At 39.2% G+C, this 18,917-nt stretch overlaps 2 protein-coding genes across 2 annotated transcripts in view; one reads left to right on the top strand and one right to left on the bottom strand.

Annotated features, from left to right (window-relative positions):
• LOC126088159 (uncharacterized) overlaps positions 1 to 18,917 on the bottom strand; it is a 475,823-nt gene that overhangs the window by 45,415 nt on the left and 411,491 nt on the right. The window lies entirely within an intron of this gene.
• Positions 10,160 to 13,230, top strand: LOC126088158 (gamma-glutamylcyclotransferase-like). Its single transcript, XM_049906280.1, is given in 3 exon segments — positions 10,160 to 10,654; positions 10,782 to 10,915; positions 12,386 to 13,230. Coding segments are annotated over 3 exon segments (534 nt in total). The 5' UTR covers positions 10,160 to 10,549; the 3' UTR covers positions 12,681 to 13,230.

The raw sequence follows: 18,917 nt of genomic DNA, 5'->3' as shown, positions 1-18,917 counted from the left end.
ATCAGAGGCACACTAGATTAAGACAGGTGACTAAGTCAGCCATTGCTGAACACTGCCTAGAACTAGATCATGCCATGAAGTATGAGGATACGAAGATTCTAGCACAAACACCCAGATTCTGGGACAGTGTAATAAGAGAATCGATAGAGATTAAAATGGCTGACGATCTTATGAATCGTGACACCGGGTACCAGCTAAGCAGAGCCTGGGATCCGGCTCTGGAATTGTTAAAGGAGCAATGGGGCCAGCTGCAACACTACACAAACAGAAGAACCAGAGAGATGGAGATGGTAAACGAGCCCCTGACGGACTGCCAGGCGCACCAGACCGAAGATGGAACACCCAGAAGTGGGACTGGTGGGCACGGACCGCAGAGGGAACATCCAGGGCCGCAGCGGAAGAAAAACGGAGCGGCAACGCTCCAACAGGTCGTGGTGAGCGGGCGCGGACCGCAGGGGGAACGCTTGGTACTCCAGACCGTAGATGAAAGCCCCAGGAGCGGGTTTAGTGGGCGCGGACCGCAGAGGGAACACCTAGAACCGCAGCGGACGGAAAACGGAGCAGCAATGCTCCAACAGGTCGCAGGGAATGGGCGCGGACCACAGAGGAAGCGCCTGCAGCCGTTGGTGGAGGGGGAAGGCCATAGGCATAAATACTGGACCAGGTCCACTCGAGGAGCAGTCTCAGGTCGCACCTGATGAAGGTCTCGAGCTACGTGACCGAAATATCGTGCAAGTACGACGCTGATATCCGGCAGAACACCCGACAACCCAAGATGTCATTAGATCGCCGGGAAAGCCTGAAGAGTTACAACTGCTATGCTTCTTCACTTCTTCGTCGCTCGTCTCCGTCTTCGTCTCCGTCTTCGCCTTCGTCTTCCTCTCGTCTTCATCTGTCGGGCCCACTGCGTCTCGCGTATTTATTCACTTCAGTTTACTGGAGGTGAACGACTTCACGGCCATTGCCTCTTCTGTCACGTTGAAAAGATTCTCGAAGATTCTTCTTAACGTCGGTCATTGGCTCTTGGAATGTAGGCGAGGGCCTTTGCTCACATGCGACAACTGAGAAACACGTGAGCCGGTCATTGCCTCTTCTGTCACGTTGAAAAGCTTCTCGAAGAATCTTCTTAACGTCGGTCATTGGCTCTTGGGATGTAGGCGAGGGCCTTTGCTCACATGTGACAACTGAGAAACACGTGAGCCGGTCGGGCGATGCCCTGACGGCTGAATCGACAGCGCCCGCTTATGTGGAACTTGCTGACTTCACGGCCATTGTCTCTGCTGTTCCGCCCGCTGAATGCCAGTATGTAACTCTCTAAACTAAACCAAGTTTTTCATTTATATTCTAATTTCTACTTCACTTTGATTTCACTAATTTATTTACTTAAGTACCACTCAACATTTAATAATTTACATAAATTTTGGTTATTCGTTCCTCCATCCCCCAAGAATTTTCGATAAAACCCACATAATCCGAGGTACGATTTTAATTGTTTTCTGTTGGTGGGCCTTTAAAATCCTTGTTTGATTTTAGTTTCTTGTACTGGGTAAAATTCCCTCAGATCTAAGAGTGTGTCCTAGAACCTGAATTTCCTCTCAGACAAATTCGCATTTGGCAACCTTTGACGTCATCCTACCTTGTATTAAGGCCACAAGTACTTTCTCCGGCAATTTAGTGTTCGTACCAGCATTCCGTCGCTATTAAAATGTCGTTCATGTAGATCACCAACTTAATCATCAAGTGTTCTCTTAAGACTTGGCTTAACGCTCTCACAAATACTGCCACCGAAATCGTGAGGCCGAATGGTACAACCTTAAAACAGTAGCCTCGTCCTTCGAATAAGAAAGCTGTGTAAAGTCTGCTTTCTGGTGTCAGTGGGATTTGCCGAAATTCTGAGGTCAAGTCAGCCCTGGACATTAATTTTATGTTCCTAAAATTTTGCAGCAGTTCCTCCATATTACCAGGCTGCTCGAGTTCTCTCACAATTACTTTATTTATCTTACGTGCGTCTAACACGATTCTAACCGATTTGTCTTTTTTCTTTACAATTACAATGGGATTACAATAATCGCTCTTACACTGCTCTATAATATCTCTTAACTGTCCCTGACGGCTTCCCGATCAGCAATAGGAATTATATAAGGCTTGCACTTAATCGTCTCATGTGGCTTCACTTTAATGGAGTATTCAAAGTCTGTTACTTTACTGGGACAATCAGAAAATATGTCCTCACAACAGCACAACAGTTCACATAACTACTTTTCCTCTACCTCTGATATACCCTCGACTGCTTTTACCATTTCCTTTATCTTGTCACACATATTGTTCTCTTCATCCCAACCATGTGTGATTATGGTGTGCACAATCTGGTTGTCCACCCATCAAAAGATTTTTAAATTTTACTTTCCTTTTTTCACACTCAATTTCAAAATCCAAGCACCTTCCCATGTACTGAAGCGAAGTTTTATATTTACATAAGGAATCTGTTCCCAGCACCACATCTTTTATAAGTCCATTCACTACAAAGCTTCCTATACTAAAATGATTCTCCTTGCACTTGAAATCCAAGAGCACTTCTAGCCTTATCGGCTTACTTAAACCACCAACTGACATTTTAATTTTTACACTATTTACAGGTAGTAATACTAATTTCTTATTCTTTACCCTATGTACAAAACCTTACGATACTGCCGACACATTACTTCCAGAATCGAGCAGTGCATCTTCTTTCTGGCTATTTGCTTTAATTTCAATGATAGGCTGAACATTAATCATTTCTTTTCACTCTAAACACTGTCCCTCAATAAATCACTCTGTAGTCACATCCCTTCTCTTCCACGTCTAGCGTACACATATCCTGTTCGATCCACCCATCAATTTAGTACTTGTCCCAAAATAATTCATTAAATGTTTCTTTCGCACCCAATTTCATTTTTTCTCGCTTCTAAATCTCTTGCTATCTTAAACTTCTCTCGAGTCCACAAATGAGGCAATAACGATTGTAATGTTCTACTGTACCATTGCCTATCAGTTACAGTAAAATCACATTCCTCCTTAAGAAACCATTCTGTCCAAATATCAATTTCTGTATTAGAATCAAACTCACTGTATTCTCCCTTAAAATTATCGACATTAGTAGCTACAGCATCATTATCATGAAATAAAACATTACTGTTTACTTCCACGTCATTACAAACACCTTCACAAACAGCACTTTCGACAGCCGCTGATACATAATACAGCTCACTACATAAAACCTCATTTACCTCCATTGATAAATCACCAATATAAGAACCGTTCATAGTTTCACCATCCTCTGCCATTACATCACATAAATTGTAGCTACAGCATCGTGCAATTTCAGAATCAATAGTACCATTAAATTCTGCTGTGTTTTGATGTAAAGCTGAGCATAATACCTTTTCCTCTCCTTCACAATCCTGCGCCACATTAATTTCAGATCGCATATCAAATTCAGATCCACATTCTTTCTCAAACAAACATTCAGCCGGCCGGTGTGGCCGAGCGGTTCTAGGCGCTTCAGCCTGGACTGATGACCTCAGATGTTATTGTGCTCAGAGCCATTTTGAACCACAAACATTCAAGATCCTCAGATCCATCCAGAATTTCAGGTTCACCTCTATTTATAGAAAGATATGCACAGATTTCTTCCTGTGAAGTATCAATACCAGCAGCTTCAACTTTCCTAACTTCGGCACATAAAACATCATTACTACCTTCGTTCAAAAGTAATTCACCAATATCCGCCGATACACACACAAATTCATCAACAGTTAACGAGCCTAATGCTACACTGCCCGTATTAACCTCCTTAACAACTTTCGCAGTCACAATATCACCTGAAACATCATCACCTTCATCACTATAATCGTTACCGCTGGTTAGTACATCTTTAGAATTTTCTACACCATCTAACTCCACCAAATTCAGCTCCGCTCAGCCTCCTTTTGGCACATAGAATCTTTCATTGTATTAACATTCACACTCTTTCGTCTCACATTCATAAAAGAGATCATTTGGCCCTAAATCGTCATCATCGCCTTTATCGTTATCTTTCATTATTTAGGATTACGCCTTTTACGTACGATCTTATTTGAAAATTTATCTGTTTGATTCTAATCTCTTACTATTTCATTTCAAAATTCTGACGCCTTTCTGCCAATTTATTGACACCTTTCACTTCCGTTTACTCATGTCCTATTCATTGCCGGTTTATTTTGCCATCTCGAGACCTGAGATGCGGCGAAACTTAGTTTCCCGATCTCCCATCACATTGGGTCATTTCACCAGGTGCCGGTTCCTCGAATCTACATTCTTGGTGTCAGTCTGTCACGAAAGTATCCGTTCCCATCACCCTTTTGAAATTTATCATTGGAAGAGTTCCTGTTATCATTTACCTTATCAAAACTGCTGTTTGTGTTCCGTTGATAACTTCCAGGATGTCTTTCATAGTAGTTACTCGGACTGTAGTTATGATTTCCACTCTGAAAACCATGTGTCTGCTTACTTTGCGGTTTAAATTTCAATGCCTGTTCTAGTTTTTCTACAAAGTCCAAAAGTTGGTCTATTGAGTTGCTAGGACTGTGCACTAGATCCCACTGCGAATTTTCCGCTAACTGCCTTTTCAGCGTCGTAATTTCAGTAAGTACTCCCAATGGACGTTTCACATGCATTAATCTCGCAAGTTCACGTTTAAAAAATTCTCATATCGACCCAATCCCGTATTTGAATGTTGGTCCATTCAGAAACTCATTTTGGAATCGTGTTTGCTTCACTTCACTCCAGAACTTGTCCAGGAAACTGCTTTCAATATTTCGTAGACAGTGAACGTCTCACTGTGTATATTTGCCCACGATTGTGGCTCACCTTCCAGATGTCTTTTCACGAATTTTATCTTTGCCTCGTTTGCAATTCCCCTTATAAAACCATACCTACATGCTGCTAGAAAATTTACTGGGTGATATTTCCCATAGTCTCCAAAACATTTGACCATTCCCGAGTTCATCCATGGAACACTGATCACTGTAGAGGTTTGATGTGCAGCTAAAGAATTCAGTTCGCTTTTTATTTCATTGATTTGCTTTTTAACTTCACCATTTTCAATTTTAATGCCAAGTTCTACTTGTTCTTTTATTTTATCTTCTTCTTTCTCCCCTTCATCTATTCAAACGGATAAATTGCTAATAGCCTCTGTCGTCTCAGCCATTAGAGAATTTTGTCTACTTATACAATTTCTTACATTGCAGATCTCCCAGATCTGCCTGCAACTTGTCCACCTTATCACTGAACTTTTTCTCTGCTTGATCTACCTTAGAGTCAAGTATCCCAACTTCATCAGAAATTTTGTCCATTCATCCCAAATGGTTTTAAATTTTCCATCTATCAATTCCTCGATTCCACTAGCAATTTTCCTATTTCGTCTTTCAGAACTGAAGCTATTTCGGATTGAACCGAATCAATTTTTAAATTTATGTCACCCATATCGGTTTTAACAGAAACAATTTTGGATCCCAATCCTCTTACCATTTGCATTAATTGCGACATCATGTCCCCCCTCAAATTCATCTCCCTTGCCTGATTGCGGACTATTTGCCCTACTAAATTCACCATCGATCACGCTCTCCCGCTCTGACTTCAGGCTAAGTGTATCGCTAGTATTTTTGGACCCACACAAACTGGCTGACTGCTTAATAATATCGACTTCAGGATCATACATAATCTCGCTATCAGCACAGGTACTTAGCTTTGTCTTCCTGGAGACTTCTGCCATGGTACTGCTGCTGATGTTGCAGTTGAAGTCAACGCTGAAGATCTCATAGCATTTGTTGTGGTACTACAACCGCCACTGCACAATCAATCGCCTTTGAAGATGCCGCTGCTGGCTGAAACCATGTGCTTTCGATGTAGCCTCTTCTTCTGCGTTACTTTTTTATCGCTCCTAACCACTGGTAAAATTCAGTGCACTCAACTGTTGCAAAATTCGTAGCTCAGAGCCCTCATGCAAACTGCCTGAACTTCCAAAGACTTGGGACCTAGATCACAGAATATAGTTAACTGTAAGAATTACAGTTGTAATTTCATAACTATTAAAGAAACCTAATATGCAGTCCTGAACCGATCACACATTTAACTTTTGCGAGAGGTCCTGCCTACTGAAGTTCAGATAATACTTTTGGAAACACTTTGCAGAATTCAGATCCAATTCTAAAACTTTCCAGTGTTCATATTCCACTTTCCAAAATCCAGTCCTGATCCAACCCTTTGCAAGATTATTATCCTTCAACCAACGCTTTCCAAATTCCAATCCTGTTCCACCACTTTGCAAGATCCTTATCCCTCATCTAACACTTTCTAAATTCCAATCCTGGATGAGCCCCCAATTGCTAGCTAACATCCCACAGATGTTCGGGCTCACATGCGGTTCCTCTTTGTCGAAATGTCTTGGCTCAAACTCGTCTAGTGGTTGAACTGCACGTGTCGTATTACACGCTACAAATTAGTCACTTGTGACCATTTGGTTACATTGTCTGGCTGATGGCAAGTTTGCGAAATTGTATGAAACATACAAAGCTAATATAACATATAGTAACAGTAATAATATCGGGAGCTAAATTAACGGCCTGTAATGCTGTAGGCCACACAGTTGCGATTTGGTTAGAACAATGTTTATTCAGAAAGCGACCTAATAGTGAAAGTTGTCGTACTTAGAGTTACTGTTCCACTCGAGAGCATATCCATTTGACACAGTTCGATCATTAACAATCTCATCGCGAAATACAAGTCCAATACTCCACCTTGTGATCTATGTGAAAAGTTAGACTTCACACAAGGCACATGGCTGCTCACCTCTCAGAGACTAAGTCCCACGATACCATACAATGCTATATTTTCTAAGTCGTTTCACTTCGTAGCTACCTTAAGACCTACCGTCCGCATTCATGTCTCCATCAGCACTGGTCCTCTGCCTGTCTCCAGTCACATCTCTCATGTGCCGAACATCGTCGCTCAACTGATTAGTACAGTTCCCTTCCCAGCAGCAGTCCATCTGATTGGCTACACGTAATTCTAGATTATTTTACATTTTAACATATTTAAATAATCAAAGCTTGACTACTTTCACATTTTAAATAAAGCAACAATAATATCCATTACATAATAAACCTTAAATTCTTTTACATAAAACCAATACAATATCCTTCTTAGCTTTGATTGTCACGGCCAGTAGCCTTGCACCAATGTGCTTTCTGATAAATAAATAAAGAACAAAAGTAACTATTATGTACTAAACTTTACAACGAATATTCTATTACCTAATGATTCATTAAGTTGTCATGCTGTCATCGTTTGATGGGTTTTGTGCAGAAGAAATGATGATCTGATGCTTAACTGAAAATACTGATAATTTAAATTTACTGTATCTTTTAAACAAATAAAGTTACAGAGTTTATATTTACTACATTTGTCATTTTACTGATGCGCTTGTATATGAAATGTCGATCGTTAAAATCAACAACAAAAAAGCGTTCAGGTCTTTGTCACAAAACTTGTTAGTCTCACTTTAACAGTAAATCCTAAAGTATCATAGATATGATCAATATTCAAGTTTTATTGGGATCACCAAGAAAAGTTAAGAAAGATGGTAGATTTAAATTACTGTGGTTTGATTTCCTGAACTACTACATAATTAAATAGTTTTCATAAATGCTTCCCTTTATGGTTGATCTTAGGTCCGCCATATTTAACACTATCAACGTCCAGTATGAACCAAAGCTTTGGAATTATTAAAACTACGAAGTCCGATATTTACCATAAAATCACAGTTAATTTACATTAAACGGACTTTACGCGCAAAGCCATTGTCTGTTGTCTGATATTCAAAACCCAGACAGGAAAAGCCACAGCAAGAAAAATCAAAGAATTAAAGCTGTTGATTGGGGAAGGGTCCACGCTTTGCATAAATGATGCCCCTACGTTTTTTTACGAACTTAGAAACTAACCTTACTTCTGATGAAGACGATGTAAAGTCGCTGTGGCAACTGTTTCAGTTCTGTTGTCACTGATATTTTGTATATCGCTATATCGAGTGACTGACAATGTGGTTCTGAATCATGTGAAGGTAACGACGTGGTTAGAATCCGTATTCTAAACATGAACTTCTATGATACTGTGTGGTATGTATGTTATGATTCTCAGTATCACACTATCAATATTATCACCCTCGTTCTTTTAATATAAAACTGAAGTCAAAGGAATAACATACATAAAACATACTTAATACTGAAACTTCCTGGCAGATTAAAACTGTGTGCCAGACCGAGACTGGAACTCGGGACCTTTGCCTTTTGCGGGCAAGTGCAAAATTGTTAGTTGATCCTTCCACTCAGTTTTTTTATTACAGTGGCCAACCGGCTCTGACCGAACACACTGAGCTACCGTGCTGGCTGACCTGTCGTGAGTCGTGCTTGGGTTGGTATAGTACTTGCCCGCGAAAGGCAAAGGTCCCGTCATGAGTCGTGCTTGGGTAACTCAGTTGGTAGAGCACTTTCCCGCAAAAGGCAAAGGTCCCGAGTTCGAGTCTCGGTCCGGCACACAGTTTTAATCTGCCAGGAAGTTTCATATCAGCGCACACTCCGCTGCAGAGTGAAAATCTCATTCTGGATACTTAATACTGACTGTTTTTTAATATTACATTTTGTCTGTGGGCAAGTGTTTATTTCGTATACCACGTAAAAATTGAGCAGGAATCGTTGGAAATAATAATAGTACCATTTCAGTTAAATTTATGTCAGTTGGGTTATTGAAACGTTACATTAGGCCCTCATAAATAATCGTATATACAGGCGAGAACATTTCTCGATTGCAATGACACAGTTTACTTCTTACTTGTGCCTAAAGCCCGGTCCACACGCAACGATCTGTCTGCGCAGACATCGGCGCAGATGTCTGTACATGCAAAAGATCGCTGCAAATGTGATGTGTTCACACGACACAAACCCCAATCTACTACTCGCCCGCCATCTGCCGGTGTAGAAAAGAAATATCAGTGGCAAGTGACTACGCTCCCCGTAAACGTCAAAAATTTAATTCAGTTATTTTGAAATATAGAAATGTAGGAAGTTCTGTTGTGGTCTGTGTTCGCAACTTGTGTTGCAATAAACATTCAGACCAACCGTAGGAAACAGAGAAAGCGGGCAAAATGGTGTAGACAGTGGCTGCTAAAGCGAAAGCAGTTTTCTCACGTAAATTTACTGCGAGAGTTGCAGGGCGAACCTAACGACTGGCGAAATTATTTGCGGAACGATGTCGAAACTTAAAATTATATCTTAATGCTTGTAACCCTTCATATTATGAGAAAAATACTTGTATGAGAAGGGCAATTTCCCCTCATGAACGGCTGGCGGTAACATTGACACTCCAATTTCATCTTCAATTGTACTCCTGCTTGGTCTTGGCGTTTCTTGATCACTAAGAAAGCCAAGCAAATCCAAATACCATAACATTGGCTGGTATACTTGATCTATTCCTACACCAGATCTTTTAGATTTCTGAACTTTGGATAACTCTTTTCGGTAAACAGTTCGCAAGGATTTTTTTTTATTACTGCTTCTCTGTTTGCCGAGGCGTCAACTGCACGCAATTTTTTCAATTAGAGCATTGTGTGCTGCTGTCTTTTTGTCTCGGTCACCGGTCACTATATTCTTTACTTTTAATCTTCCACAAACATGGGTGGTTTCTACATATTTCAATGAATTCACTTACAAACTCTCGAGAACACTGACGAGTATCAGCCATTTTAATGCCCTGTGCGCACAAACACTAGACTGAGCAAATAGCTGTTTCGCGCCAGATTTGCGGCGATCTCCTGTCCACACGCTCCAACTTGTCTGCGCAGATGTGATTTGAACCCACAGATTTGAGAGGTTTCGCTCAAACCTCCAACTCCATCTTCCAGGTTTGCACACACCTCAGGTTGGTGCAAATCTTCTGTCCACACGCAACGATCTGTCTGTGCAGATCTGATGTGCGCAGACATTTGCGCAGACAGATCGTTGCGTGTGGACGGGCCTTAATGACAGTGTAACATCTACAGTGATAAATCGCAGAAGTAACAGAAATCGCATAAGTCGCAGATATCGCAGAAATAGGGATACAAGCATGGAGTTTTTACCTCCATGGATACAAGCTGTGAATTCGTTAACTGCGACTCTTCACTGCGACAAATCGCAGTTACTGGAAAGTATCGGTCACAGAAGTCACTGATATCGGGAATCGCAGTTTAGCTCATCTCTACCAGAGAGGTTTCTACTGTATAGTGAAGTAGCGTGTTTATGACAATGTCATATGACGACAGCACGCCAAGTACTGTACTGTATGTGTCACGAATAAGTTGTGGGCAAAGGAATTGTGTTTGACTGTTAAGTCGATTTTGCGAACATTTTGTGTTAATGTTTAGCAAAATAAACTCTGCTAGAAAATACCACGGAAGTGCTTAAAGTCACTTACACTATATGCGCTTAAATAAACAGTGATGGGCGGAAAATTCTTTTATTTTGCTTACGGAAGTAATTTGCTAGCAAAAAGGATTCACATAAACAATCCATCAGCAATAAGGATTTCAGCAGCAAAGCTTAAGGTAAATCGGAAAAAAGTTAAAACTATGGGAGAACTATTGACACATCAGCTTGTCGAATATCAGGAAAGCGAGGTACAGTTAAAGAAGGATTTAGGAAAATTGTTAGTACTGCATTGCCTTTTTCCAGGATTTCCGACTGGATTTCGGAACGTGGGCCGAGAGATGGAGAGGTGCAGTAGCAACAATAGTGCCAGAAAAGGGCAAACACGTATAGGGAGCGGTGTGGGAAATCGATAAATCAAATTTGGCGGATTTAGACAGGTCAATAATTTTAAAATACAGTTAGTGTACGAAGTATTTGCAAAAGCCATCTGAGAATTACGGTAATGCGAAACAGTAGTGACCTAGTATTTCTGAACTGGTGATTCAGCGTTGCAAATTCGTGTAACAGATTTCTTGAGAAAAAGAGCAATTTGTGTCAGATTCACAATATTGTTATAGAAAAGAAATCTTATTGCAAGAATTATCAAAATTTCTCATTGTCACATCATATAGAGACACGCATAAAGTATAATTTCTCAAGGACTGGAAGAAGGGTAGTGCGCTACCCACCATGGTACAACATTTGGGCCAGCGTTTTTTATGTAAATTTACCCATTAGATGTTATACTGTGCAATTTTACAAAGAGAAATAATATAATCATATGTACGTATGCTAAATATTCACTTAAGCAGTGGTAGTGTAGATATTCTCTAACAGATTTTTCAGATAATTTGTATGTTATATGCACCATTCTTTTAATCATTTATTGTGATTGAGTATGCAACAATTTTTTTCATGTACTGCCACCATTCCCATAAATAATAACAGTTCTATGCATAAGAATTAGTGTGTCAATATAATGTAAATGCATGCTAATGGTAGTAATGGTTCACACAAGTATTCCCTATAATGATTTAAGTTTCAGTTTTGGGTTGCAAATAACCTGTGAGCTGCTCTTGAATTTCCCCAGAATGTTAAGCCATATTTGAGATGCACATTAAAATATCCATAGTAAACACTTTTTTATGCACAATTTTGAACTGTTAAAAGTTACCTGTGCACTCAGCTTGTAATTGATTTATTCAACATGGTTATTCCATTTTAAATCACTTTGTCTTCAAATACTAGAATCCTTGTTGCCTCTTTATTTACAATGGTTGATTGTTGATGGTGCTTCAGGGTAATGAAAGATACTGACATGGAGCATTCTGCTGCATGTGTCATTCTTTTTTTTTTTTTTTTAATTTATGTGGCACATTTTATTAATACCTACCATGAATACATATCTCCACAAAAGATAAGCATGTTTACAGAAACTTGTTTTGCAGAATAGGCAGCTAAATGTGACTGGCATCACAGCCATGAATACTAATTTGTGTACTACACTGTACAAAGAGAGTTTTTGAACACTAATACTCGCCAAACATCTGTTTCAACTAAGTAATTTATGGCATGCCTGTAGGAGGAATGCTGATGATAGTTCCTTTAATTTTCTTTGTATTTTTTTCTATACGACACTGGAACTCATGATCTAGTTATCAGAAATTGCTTAATATTTACTCCTGCACAAGATGGTCTTACTTCTTGCTTTATGAGTTGTCAGCAGTAGATGAACACAAGCTCCACAACTAAATATATTTTATGAGTAAACTTTGAATAATTAACAATGCTTTCTATTTTAATTACTATAAAAACATCATTTGCTAATTTATTCCGTTGTGTCATTCATTATTTTTTTCTGTTTTCAGGCAAGAAGGTGTAAACGATGGATTTTATTTTCCCATGCAAGTTGATGTGGAGAAGCCTTCAGGAGAATTTGTAAATTGTCGCTCGTATCAGCTTTGCGATACGCCAACAAAGATATCTGAAGGAGTTATCATTCCTGAAAACAGGCTGCCATCTGCACTTTATTTGGATGTCGTCATACAAGGAGCAATTGAAAGTGGATTACCAGATGATTACATAAGTCAGTTGAAAAAAATACAGCATAATGGTTATGAAGGTGTTGGTAATAATCTACAGTTCTTGGTTTCAAGTCAGTAGTTACCAGCAAAGGGATATAAATTAAACATGGTTACCTAAAGGTTAGGAATGCAGAGAAAAAATTGAAATTACTTTTTCAGCAGTATTTGTTAGTGTAAGTTGAGTAATTAATATAGCTGAGGAATTGGAGAACCATAAGGAATGTATGGAAAAAAAATGTTCACATGGTTGAGTACTATGTGGTGGAATTGATAATGCTGTGTAATCAGTCATTTATTTTTTTTTAATTTGATTTATGATGTCAGGCAGTGACAGTTACTAGTCTGAAGAAACATACAATAAATATTAGTACAAGCATTTAACAAATGTGTACTGCTGATTTATAAAATATGCCTTTCTCTGGAAATATGTGTCCTTGCAACATGAAATCTTAACTGTAGGATTCAGAAAAATTGAAGTCTTTTTGTCAAGGAATAGGTAGTACCCAGTTCTGTCTAGTCCTGCCGTGCTGTCTCTCCCATGACTAAGGATTTTGCGTAACTTTTTTGTGTAATCCCTTTACTGACAAATTACTAGAATAGAATTACCATATTCAAAAACCATCTAAAAATTGTGTTCATTGGCTTTTTTTTTTAATTTTCGAAAGAGATATTGGTATAATTCTGTTATGGCTTGTAGAAAAACTAAAATATGTTCATTTTTCATCTTTGGAAAATGATTTCTCTTGTTACAAATAGTAATTATAGGTTTTTTAATTTGTGGAATTTCTTACAAGAGTTCCCACACACAGTTCAGTCAGCAAAGGAAAATAAGGGGAAAAATTTGTGTAGTCACAACCTTTTGTAGAGTGAAGGGGGAATGTAATGAACAACATACTAAAAGTCCTGATCAGGGGATATGAGTGCGGAGATGAGGGTTCTTTTTAAAGGTCACATTTCTATGTTTTTCTCGATTATCTCGAAAAATGTGGCATCTAACGGTCTCAACACTGAAGGGCCTGCCACAAGTTTCCCAGTACAAAATTAAACTAAATTAAATTTCTTACAAGAAAGGTCCTATTCATTTTTTCTCTAGTACCATGAGTACCGATCTGTGTTGCGAAGGATGGAAAAATCACAGATTATTAAAAATAGTATTTTGATGGCATAATGTTTATGGTAAGTGAAGTTTGTTAAGAACAAATATTAAATGTGTGTACTCCCATTTAAGTTCAGGGGAACCACGTAAAAGGATAAATTGTGTTCTGGAGGTGTAAAAAAAAAAAAAAACACTCCGTCTTCAGGCCACAAGTAGTGTAACAGGGTGAAAAGGGAAAGGGGGGGCGGGATGGGCAGTGTTGAAGTTAGAAGTGTGAGAGAAAGTAGGTTACTGGATCATGGTCCTAAAGTTCCCTCCTTACAGGTCTGTAAACTGAAGAACAAGCAGGTAATTCCCTAATCTTTACCACACTATGTCACAAAAAGAAACTACAAGGTACTTCACAACATTAAATCGACCCTTCTGCAGCTCGCCTTATAAATCACTGGTGGTACAATGTGCAGACACTTGCAGATTGGCGTTTATTTTCCTCATAGTGTGTTAACTCTACATTCAATATGGATATGATTTGCAAAGTGGAGTTATAATACTAATGCAAGAAAAGCTTACGAACAGATACTATGTAAATCTGTGCACACTGTTCTACAGTGCTAGAGGGGAAATGGATTCTCAGTGATCCTGCAAGGCAGCTGTTTTTTCAGTTTACAGACAGACTCTACCTGCCCAGAACTTCCTGCCCAGTTCTCTCATGTGAGAAGACAAAATAACTTCACTGACCTCGTGTTTATACAGTGGAGTTATTTTCTGTTCATTGAGTGAGTATTTATTTGCAGTTGTTAAATAAGCTAATATAAAACAAAGCACAACAGCTGGAGCTGTCAACGGTCTCAACACTGAAGGGCCTGCCACAAGTGTAACACACAGTTGATATGTATACGACAATGTCGATTTAATTTTTTTCCACTATCAATGGCTGGTATGCTTTTTGCACGTTGAGGCTATCAAATGCATCACCCTATCCTCAGCTCTCCCAACATCTGAAGAGGCCAAGATACTTAAATTGGCTCCCTCTGTAAAAGCAGTAGATCACCTAGGTTTATAGAACTGCAGATATTTCAGCATAAGTCAAGCTATGGATTACAGCAGATTACTGTTGCAGATATAAACATGATCAGTCCTATTCCATCAGACACGTTGACACCCAACTTGATACATACACTGTGGACGTGTGATAAGTGACTTTGCTCAGTGCAGCTCACTCTACAAGTGCCAGCAATTCCTGAATTGCAGAGGTTTGTGCAGCGTATCGGTAACACAATTAATGGTGAGAGAAGAGCTGTAACTACCTGGTCATTCATTAATCTACCACTGTGACTACAACATGGTTACATGGCTTTACAATAGACTGTCAGTGACTGAATATACCACATTTACCAGTTCAGTCCCTTTCCCACCGAAACTACATAGGTCACTGACAGCAGTAAACTTACAAATTAATCACTTCTCAACCATTGTTTATAGGAATGTAATTTTACATAAAAACTCACATAACGACTACAAATCATGCAATAAATGGAAAGTAGCTCCACTATTCTCAAGCTCAGTGAAATTGTTTTGTCTGCTTGTATGAAAGAGCTGAACATGATATGCTGGGGAGGTATAGTCTGTCTGTAAACTGAAAAGCAAGCTGTGCTCACGCACATGAGTGCAGTCTCCTGAGACTACATTTGTGTGTGTCACAACTTCAATATTTAATAATATGAGTTCACATTTTACATTGAGACACTCTGCATGCTCCCTTATTTTTTAAAAATATTTACCTATTAGGGATGTATACTACATAAGGATGGAATAAAACATGTTTATTTTATGTGATTACAAAAAATTAGCACACACACACACACACACACACACACACACACACAAATGATTCATTGCTGAACACAGTGTGATGACATATATTGGCAGTCCACTCTTCCTGGTCATGGCATCACTCCAAACTCAGCTGTTTCTGTTGTGTTAATGGCAGGCTACACATGGGATGGTAATTCTTTAGTTTAACTGTTCCTAGTCTTCGATCAATGGTGTGGGATGACAGAGAATGTTGTATTAGTTCTCAGATGGCAGGTGCAGATGCGAAGGGTTTACTATCCACTTTGTGTGCAATATGGTGATCTTTTCTTGTGGTGGTCATACATGATCAGCCGGAACAATAAGTATGCCTGCCCTTACTTTCCCATTTAGTCCAAAATCAAGCCACTGTTACATCCAAAGTGCTGCAGAGCTGGATTTTGCACAACTAGAGCAGCTTGCCAAATGGAGACCACAATGAGGTCCCTTGCTAACTCTTATCAGGTGCTGATAATGCCGTCTCAGACGAGTATGCGGCACCTCTGCATTCTTCATAGTAATCAACATCTGATACTGTTCGCATCCCTCATATACCCTACCAGGCCTGGTAACAACAATAAACAGGTACAAAGCTAATGGGCATTGGGGTACGTCCTGCCTGTCGCAGGTAACTGCAACTCTTAAGTATGTACATACCTGGCAATGGTATGTAAAAGTATGAATTTACCTTGACACCTGACCTTGTCTTTTGATGTGGCAATAACTGTGTGAAACATTTATTCATGCTATCTGGATGCTTCACTTTTTTTTGTCAGGCAATGTATTTTGGCTTTGAACACACTGACCTTGATTGGTGAGTGTCTTTTCTGTATTTGCCCCCTGTTGCCTTCCCACCTATGGTGGTGTGATCATAGCAGTTTCATCACAAGCATTCTATTGCAAAGTTGTTTCATGGATTTCACAGTTACAGCAATACTTTCCAAAGTTTTGTTGGTGTAGAAGAGACAGACATCCTTGAAAGACATCTCTTCTCTCTTTTATCAGGAGAAAGTGACATGCTTTCCTTCTGGTGGTTTGATTTTAAGAGATTGATATATATTCTGTGTGCAGTGCCACATATTTGACCGCTGACTTCTTTTCCGATTGCAGATGGGTGACGGCTATAAAAAAGCTTCTATATTTAAACAATTCACTGCAAAATCACAAAACACAGTTTCCATAATTCTTCTGCATTGAAATAAGTTCTCAGCTCACAACAATTGATGATTAACAAAGCTTTTCACACATGTTCATACATGATGCTTCAGTGCTTGACCAAAAGTACTGGGTGATCAAAAAGTCAGTATAAATTTGAAAACTGAATAAATCAAGGAATAATGTAGATAGAGAGGTTCAAATTGTTACACATGCTTGGAATGACATAGGGTTTTATTAGAACCAAAAAAATACAAAAGTTCAAAAAATGTCCGACAGATGGCGCTTCATCTGATCAGAATAGCAATAATTAGCATAACAAAGTAAGACAAAGCAAAGATGAGGTTCTTTACAGGAAATGCTCAATATGTCCACCATCATTCCTCAACAATAGCTGTAGTCTAGGAATAATGTTGTTAACAGCACTGTAAATCATGTCTGGAATTATGGTGAGGCATTGGCGTTGGATGTTGTCTTTCAGCATCCCTAGAGATGTCGGTCGATCATGATACACTTGCAACTTCAGGTAACCCCAAAGCCAATAATTGCTCGGACTGAGCTCTGGGGACCTGGGAGGCCAAGCATGACGAAAGTGGCGGCTGAGCACACGATGATCACCAAGTCACGCACGCAAGAGATCTGTTGGACATTTTGTAAACTTTTTTTTTTCTCCTTTTGTTCTAATAAAACCCCATGTCATTCCAAACATATGTGTCAATTTTTACCTCTCTATCTACATTATCATTATTCCGCGGTTTATTAAGTTTTCAAATTTATACTGACTTTTTGATCACCCAGTATGTCCATACTTAATTCAAGATAGCTTAGCAACATTCATTTTTCTTTAGCGCTCAACCATTGTTGTCAGGTCCATTTCTATTTTGGAGTCCACCACAACCCGAAAGTGCAACTGCAAAGAGCACATGGCCATTCAGTTGCCAGTCCAAATTACAAATCCATAGTCACTTTCTATGCTGTGCCTGCATTTTTCTATCTCATATCTGCACATGAATTGCAACAAACCTGCGTATGATAGATGTTCTTTAGGCTACTGCTAATTAAAGTCACGTTTTTCACATGCACATATTTCATTGGTGTAGTGAAATGAAAATGTGTTGCTATGCTTTATAGCAGCAACGTACCACTACAAAGGATATTCTTACACTGTCGAGCTTTTTTTTACAATAACCAAGGTTTCAGTTTCTTAATGCAATTCCAGAGGACTATTCTGTGAGGTCCCTTAATTTGTGTTGGTTTTGGCAATCTCTACTGCCCCACCACACGCATACCATTGAGAGATTCGTTTTTGGGTGTGTGAGGTTCCAAGGTGTTCCCATTAACAGCTAGAGATCTATACAGTCCATCCAAGTAGAGCCCTGTGTCCCTAGGTAAGCCATTTAAGACTGATTTGCATAAGGTTTTGCAGGACTTGCCCTGTAATGACTGTTTTGCCTCAACAGTAATCCACCTCTGGCATGCAGCTCATCTTGAACATCAAACTGATACACACAATCGCCATCAATTTTCTTACATCGATCACCATGGTTTAAAACCCATTTGCTCTCCGACCATGTAAAGATTTCTGTCTTTTTATTAAAGAAAGATATTGAGCATCGTAAAGTTAAATTAAACAAGAGGCAGTTTCTCTTTCGTACACACTTTTTGTCCAACTTTACACTATAATTTTTTAAGATCATTATTTTAATAACATGGTTTGTTTAATTAACATGAGATGCTAAATTTAGCCCGCTATTTACCTTAATGAGTTACATGTTGGCATTTCGTGTTACCTTAATTTCCACTTTTACAAATCTCGGACTTGTTCTCGTTCAACTTGTAAGCAAAAAGGAAAAGTCTGAAGAATCAATCAAGTCCCAGTAGGCCCTATGCGTAAACTATTTTGGAGAATGCTTTCCAGTTTCCATTTACTTTACTTTCCCAGTTTTGTATTTTTATGTTCACTGCATTCTCACCTAGTTTCTATACAGATACACTGAACATGCTGTATTGCTTTCACAAGGTAAGTACTCCTTCATTGTGTATATATATATTTATTTATTTATTTTTTTTAGAAAGGAAGGTCCAGGTCCAGGTCCTCCTTCAGACCCACCTGACCTTAGGTATAGGTTCCCTGTTTCACAGGTAAACCTACCCTCTCTTTTGTACCAAATTGGTTCAGGTCCATCTTTCTTTGGATTCACCTGACCTCAGGTA

This window comes from Schistocerca cancellata, chromosome 6, assembly GCF_023864275.1.
Source record: "Schistocerca cancellata isolate TAMUIC-IGC-003103 chromosome 6, iqSchCanc2.1, whole genome shotgun sequence".
Taxonomy (NCBI): domain Eukaryota; kingdom Metazoa; phylum Arthropoda; class Insecta; order Orthoptera; family Acrididae; genus Schistocerca; species Schistocerca cancellata.
The sequence above is the reverse complement of the archived record's forward strand: the minus strand, read 5'-3'. Positions and strand labels throughout refer to the sequence as shown.